Below are 6,884 nucleotides of genomic sequence, written 5' to 3'. Positions count from 1 at the left end.
AGATTAAGAGAGTTATTCAAGTCAAACAAATACATCACAACACTGGTAAAACGGTTTTAGTTAATTTGATGTCAAACAAATACATCACAGCATTGGTAAAACGGTTTGCGTTAATTTGATGATATATAGCTTTTCTCTCAAGACGATGAGAAACACAATTTTCTAGAAAAGGAGGTAGAATTTTTGTAGACGAATATCACAAAAAAATAAATAAATTAATAAATAAAAAATCGTCATCATAAGATAATAAGTTGAAGCATGATGACATAAATGTGAAACACACCTTTCATGCTTTGAACACAATAATTCATTAAAATTTAAAATTTCACAAGGATATACTTTTTTATTTAATATGCACAAGAACGCATAGTAAAGCACTAAAGTGTTTCAGTTATTCTTTTTTATATATAGAAGCAAATTTCCTTAACAAATATGATACGCTCACAAAAAGTATTGCGAAACATCAAAATATGTAATCAAGGATTGTGTAGGGACTAATATAGCATGATTTCAAAAATTATTATTACTTAATTAGTCAATATCTCAAATTATTATTACTTAATTAGACTATTTTAAAATTTAGTTTCTTTGTCTATCTTAAAGCTTTATAAAACCTGTTACCAATAAAGTATCAGATATAATCTTTACATAATATAACTAAAATCGGATTGCATAAATTCAATGTTATGTTAATTCTCATATTCATGAATTCAGATATAACATGAACCATTTTTATAGTTGGAAAATCAATAATTGATCTAAATCCAAATGAACCATTTTTATAGCTGCCAACACCTCCCATTAATTTCCGGTATCTCCACCTGCACCCCACCTCCGATCACCAATAGGATCACAAAACACATTCAAAATTCATGATTATTTCCACCTCCCACGTATACTATCACCTCCTCTTCGGCCTTCTCCTCCTCCACTATGCCCCACCGGCGTGCCCTGCCGCCGCCAGCTACTGGACCCTCCTCCTCCCAACCATTGGCATCTCCGCCATGCACATGCAGCTCCTTCCTAACGACCGTATCGTAATCTTTGATCGCACAGACTTTGGCTCCTCAAATATCTCCCTCCCCGCCGGAAAATGCCGCTTTGACCAAAACGACATGGTGTTGAAGCTCGACTGCACCGCACACTCAGTTGAATACGACGTCTCCTCCAACACCCTTCGCCCCCTCATGGTTCTCACTGATGTTTGGTGTTCCTCCGGAGCTCTAGACTCCAATGGCAGCTTAGTCCAGATTGGCGGATATAATGATGGTGATCATGCCGTAAGAGTTTATAGATCTTGTGATAAGTGCGATTGGGAAGAGATGCCATCTGGGTTGATTCAAAGAAGATGGTACGCCACCAGTCATATATTACCAGACGGCCGACAGATTGTTATTGGTGGTCGCCGGCAATTTAACTACGAATTCTTCCCGAAAACCTCACCGTCGGAGAAAGCTCAAAGCTTGCCGTTTCTAGTTCAAACATATGATCGGTGGATTGAGAATAACTTATACCCATTTGTATTTCTTCATACCGATGGAAATTTGTTCATCTTTGCGAATACCCATGCGATTTTATTTAATTACACCGATAACAAAGTTGTCAAGACTTACCCGGAAATACCTGGTGGCGACCCGAGGAACTACCCCAGCTCCGGCTCTGCAGTACTACTTCCAATGCGGATAGTACAAGATATTGTAGCTGTGGTTGAAGTTTTGGTGTGCGGTGGTGCACCGAAAGGAGCTTATACTAATGCTAAACATGGGAAATTCGATGGAGCATTGGATACATGTGGGAGAATTATGATATCCGACCCGAATCCTCAATGGGTCATGGAGACCATGCCTATGGGCCGGGTCATGGGTGACATGTTGTTGCTTCCAAACGGTGACGTTTTGGTCATCAATGGTGGATCAAGTGGGACCGCGGGTTGGGAACATGGGCGAAACCCAGTTCTTGAACCGGTAATATACAAACCTGACAACTCAATCGGGTACCGTTTTGAGGTGCAAAACCCGAGCATTATACCAAGAATGTACCATTCGACTGCGGTTTTGGTTCGAGATGGTCGGGTTATTGTAGGTGGTAGTAATCCTCATGAAAAATATACTTTCACAAATGTGCTTTATCCTACTGAATTAAGGTTGGAGGCATTTTCCCCTTCTTATCTAGATCCAAGTTCATCCGGACTTCGTCCGGAAATACTTGCGTCTGTTTTCCGTACACAGTTTGAGTATGGGGAACAGATGGTTATACAGTTCACAGTCCATGACCAGGTGGACATGAACTTAGTCTTGGTGACAATGGTGGCACCATCGTTTAACACACATTCATTTTCCATGAATCAAAGGTTGTTGGTTCTTGGTGGAGGAAACACCACGAAGATCATCGGAACATCCTACTATGAGGTGGTTGTGACGGCACCACCTACCGGCAATGTATCACCGGTGGGTTATTACCTTCTTTTTGTGGTACACCAAGGCATCCCAAGTGAAGGCATTTGGGTTCACTTGGAGTGACAAAACATTCGTAAGGTTAATTGTTAAGATAACTCTAAGGCTTACGTTAAACTAATAAATTTTTTGAAATGAGAAAATGTAAGTAAATACTATACATATTGTTTCATTCAGACATTTTTAAATGTTTTAAGACGGTTTAATCATTAACTTTGAATTTTATTTTATATTATTGTTTATTTTAATTTCATTGTTACGAAATTATATACATTTTGTTGATGTGGCATTGATTGAACCTTGTACCTTTGGCATGTCATGTTTATTAGAATGATTTTTATTCTTCTTTTAAATGCGAGTTAGTACATGCATAGAATATAACTTAGAACTTCCTTGTTAATAATTTTATCTCACATTTTATTAGCCAAATGGCTAGCCTCAACTCTAGAATAATTTTATTCAATAACCAAATTTCAGTTTTACTCTATTAATTATTTTAAAATTGTTGACAACATTAAATTTACCATGTCATTGAAACTATGGTTTATAATCGCTCAACAATCTTCAATGGTTCGATATGATTGTTCTTCAACAATAAATTAGTTTTATTAAAAGCCAGTTACTCAAAGAAAGTTAAGCATTAACAAATTCCAGTTAGGGATTCGTTAAACCTGGTGTCCTATAGAAAGCGTATTTTTTGACACCAATTCTTTGTCCGCCTCTACCAACTTGGTTACTATAAAATCAAACAATCAATCATTTTCCTGTCTGTAATGACATGTTGGTTAGATTGAAATCTTTTAATAAATAATATTTTCCAATATACAATAGAAAAATTTATATATCTATATTAATTGTAAATCGACAATGTAACATTTTGCATAAATTACTCGGTTATACCAGATGATTTCTAACTCACTTGTATCATTCGAAGTATTTCGGAAATAGATTAGAGTATGTATACATTGTCATTATATTAAAAAAATATATAGTTAACTATGGTTAAGAAAACAAACATAAAATTAACTATGGCTGATTTACATTTTAACAACCATAACTCACTCTAATTAACTACCTCTAACCACTAACAATAAAAATGTGTAATTTTACAAAGTGTTTTTTTCCCGTGTAGTTTCTCAAATTGAAGGCAAGCACACTCCAATAATTCTGAAAAGAAAATAACAACACTTTGATTATTGTTTACAAAATTTCTTAAATGAAACCTAACCTTATTTTTATGGATGAAAGGAAAGAAGTTTGAAGTTTGAAGCAGACAAATGTCTTTTGGCAACTTGGAATTGGATTGATTGGCAAGGAATCTCACGTGAATGATTTAACCTTCTGACCCATGTTACATGTACCCACACTCCACTCCAATACCCCAATTTGACTTTTTGTCTGATTTAGATGTAAACCGTGACATATAGCTGTTTTTTGGCATTGTGTTCCAAAACTTATAAATTTGTAAACTAAAACAAATGGTAGTTAGTAAAAAAATTACCAATCTAAACATTTTCTTAAAAAAGATGTTACAAATACAAGTGTTAAAAGAAAGTAAACCCTATCTAGTTAATAAATTAATTTTGTATGGCCACTATGCATATTAAAAGCCGGTCCAAAGATATAGTGGGCCAATGACAAAAAAAAAAATAGGCCCTTAAAATTGAAAATAGACAAATCGTTATAAAATTCATTATTAATATTAAAAAGCAAAAAACATTGCTACGACATTACAAACAATTAATTTCAAGAAAAATAATTTTCCTAGCATTTTTAAATAAGTTGATTTTTTTTTTTCTCTCTATATATACCATATATTCTAGGAATTTTGAGCCCCTTAGAGACATGACCCAGGGCGACCGCCTGGGTTGTCCACCGTCTAGACCATGCCTGAACAGACGTGTATTATCCCTTATTCATCATGGCTCACTGAATCACAACCCAAATGCCTTCGCTTGGGATATCGTGATTCACCACAAATAGCAAATAATACCCCGCCGGTGCAATGTTACCGGAGGGTGGTGCCGTCATGTTAACTTCATATGTCCAGTTTCCGACCACCTTTGTAGTTTTGCCGACATCAAGCACCAAGAGCCTTTGGTTCATCGAAAATGAATGTGTGTTAAATGAAGGTGCCACCAGTGTCACCGATATCATGTTCGGGTCCACCTTGTTTTGAACTGTGAACCGAACATTTATCAATTGTCTGTATTGAATTCTTGTCTGGGTCACGGGTGAAATTATTTTTGGACGTGACCCAGATGAACCTTGATTCAAATACGAGGGTGAAAACGCCTCTAGGCTTAATTCAGTAGGGTAAAGTACATTTGTGAAATTATAAAATGTATGGGGGTTACTTCCGCCAACTAAAATTCTCCCGTCTCGAAGCAGAATAGCAGTCGAATGGTACATTCGGGGTATAGTGCTCGGGTTTTGAACTTCAAAACGAGAATTAATCGGGTTATAATGCCGGTAAATTACAGGACTGAAAACCGGGTTTCGCCCGTACTCCCACCCGGCGGTCCCGTTTGACCCGCCATTGATGATCAAAACATCACCATTCGGTAGTAATAACATGTCACCCATGACCCGACCCAAAGGCATGGTTTCCATGGCCCATTTTGGATCCGAATCGGATATTTTAATCCTGCCACAACTATTCAACGCTCCATCAAATTTCCCATTTACAGCATTCATAAATGCTCCTTTAGGTGCACCCCCACATATTAAAATCTCCGCCGACGCTACGGTGGCATTGACGATACACAAAGGTAGTAGAACGGCGGAGCCCGTGCTTGGATAGTTTCTTGGATCGCCGCCGGGTATTTCAGGGTATGTTTTCAGAACTTGATTCCGAGAGTAATCAAATAAAATAGCACGATTATTTGCAAAAACAAACAAATGGCCATCGGTGTTAAGAAACACAAAAGGGTATAAATTATTCTCGATGTTCGCATCATTTGTCTGTACTAAAAACGGCAGACTATAAGCTTTCTCTGACGCCATAGCTTTTGGGAAGAACTCGTAGTTATATTGCCGGCGACCACCAATAACAATCTGCCGGCCGTCCGGTAATATATGATTAGTAGCGTACCATCTCCGGCGAAATAAGCCGGATTTTATCTCTTCCCACTCGCACGAACTACATGAGTTATTAAAAACTCTAATGACATGATCACCGTCATTGAACCCGCCGGTCTGAATGAGGCTGCCGTCTGGCATTAAAGCACCGGAGGAACACCAAACGTCGGTGAGGACCATGAGGGGACGAATGGAATTGGAAGCGACATCGTATTCGATAGAATGAGCTGTACAGTCGTTCTTCAAAATGTAATCATACTGATCCTCTCGGCATTTTCCGTCTGGAAGGGAGATGTTGGAGGCACCAAAGTCAGTCCGGTCGAAAACAATGACACGGTCGCTGGGGAGAAGCTGCATGTGCATGGCGGTGATGCCGATGGTTGGGTGGAGGAGGAACCAACTTCCGCCGAGCGCGCCGACAACCGTAGGATACAATATAGTGGCAAAGAACAGGTAGTAGGCGAAAGAAGCTGAAAGGATAATGAATGAAGCTGAAGCCATGGTGGGGACCTTCAACCTTGTATGTTTGGGGTATATATATAGAAAGTAAAAAACAGACTACATTCATCGATGAACTGGTGTATCCAAATTATATATACGACAAAAAGAGTTAATAAAAGGAAGAGTATATTACATAGAAATGGTCCTGTGGTCTAGCGAAATTGGCAATCACTCAAATAATTTCTGACATCGGCAACCTTATTAAACTTCGGCCACTTGAAGGCAAGCCTCCGCCTCCAATAATACACCCTCATACTCGTTTTTGTGCACAGTTACTAGCCAAAGCACAATCAAACGCGTCTAAAGACAAAAAGGTAAAAAAGTTCAATAAATTTCTTAATTACGAGATTAACTAGAGGTTAAGAAAATAAACAATCCATAGAACTTGCAATTAACAAATCAATATTAGACAATAAGTCCTACTCTACCGAACAATGAACAAAGAAATTTTAATAATTTACCTATTGTACGAAACAATAACAATAACTGTGTTGATGGTCTTAAAAAACTTGAGCATAATTAAACCATTGAAAAGTGAGCAATAAACCAAATAACTGACACCAATGCATAATTAATAACCAATGCATAATGAACAATAAACCACATAATTAACAACAGTTCACCAAACAAACCTAATAATTAATTGAAACTTTGAAGTTGAAATTTGAAAAAAAAAAAAAAATACAACTAAACACCAAACACTGAAAACCAATAAAAACCAGTAGATAAAAAAACTAGTGTGTTAGTACATTTGCAAAGTAAAAACAGAAAAAACAAATAAAGACCTAGATAAATAGATAAAAAGTTTATATATTGTCTCCGTAATGGAGTTTTGGTGTATAACATCCA

At 37.2% G+C, this 6,884-nt stretch overlaps 2 protein-coding genes across 2 annotated transcripts; one reads left to right on the top strand and one right to left on the bottom strand.

Moving 5' to 3' along the window:
- The first annotated feature begins 632 nt into the window (after positions 1 to 632).
- On the top strand, positions 633 to 2,663 carry LOC111879711 (aldehyde oxidase GLOX1). Its single transcript, XM_023876168.2, has one exon. The coding sequence runs from the start codon at positions 873 to 875 to the stop codon at positions 2,517 to 2,519; it is 1,647 nt and encodes a 548-aa protein (XP_023731936.1). The 5' UTR covers positions 633 to 872; the 3' UTR covers positions 2,520 to 2,663.
- Positions 2,664 to 4,123: 1,460 nt separating this feature from the next.
- LOC111879703 (aldehyde oxidase GLOX) lies at positions 4,124 to 6,193 on the bottom strand. Its single transcript, XM_052764172.1, has one exon. It carries the CDS (start codon positions 6,033 to 6,035, stop codon positions 4,380 to 4,382), a length of 1,656 nt encoding a protein of 551 aa, XP_052620132.1. The 5' UTR covers positions 6,036 to 6,193; the 3' UTR covers positions 4,124 to 4,379.
- Between the last annotated feature and the right edge of the window lie 691 nt (positions 6,194 to 6,884).

Source organism: Lactuca sativa, chromosome 5 (assembly GCF_002870075.4).
Source record: "Lactuca sativa cultivar Salinas chromosome 5, Lsat_Salinas_v11, whole genome shotgun sequence".
NCBI classification, from domain to species: Eukaryota; Viridiplantae; Streptophyta; class Magnoliopsida; order Asterales; family Asteraceae; genus Lactuca; species Lactuca sativa.
The sequence above is the reverse complement of the archived record's forward strand: the minus strand, read 5'-3'. Positions and strand labels throughout refer to the sequence as shown.

Coding starts and splice junctions, on each gene's coding strand:
- LOC111879711 (XM_023876168.2), top strand. CDS start 873: ATGATTATTTCCACCTCCCACGTATACTATCACCTCCTCTTCGGCCTT.
- LOC111879703 (XM_052764172.1), bottom strand. CDS start 6,035: ATGGCTTCAGCTTCATTCATTATCCTTTCAGCTTCTTTCGCCTACTAC.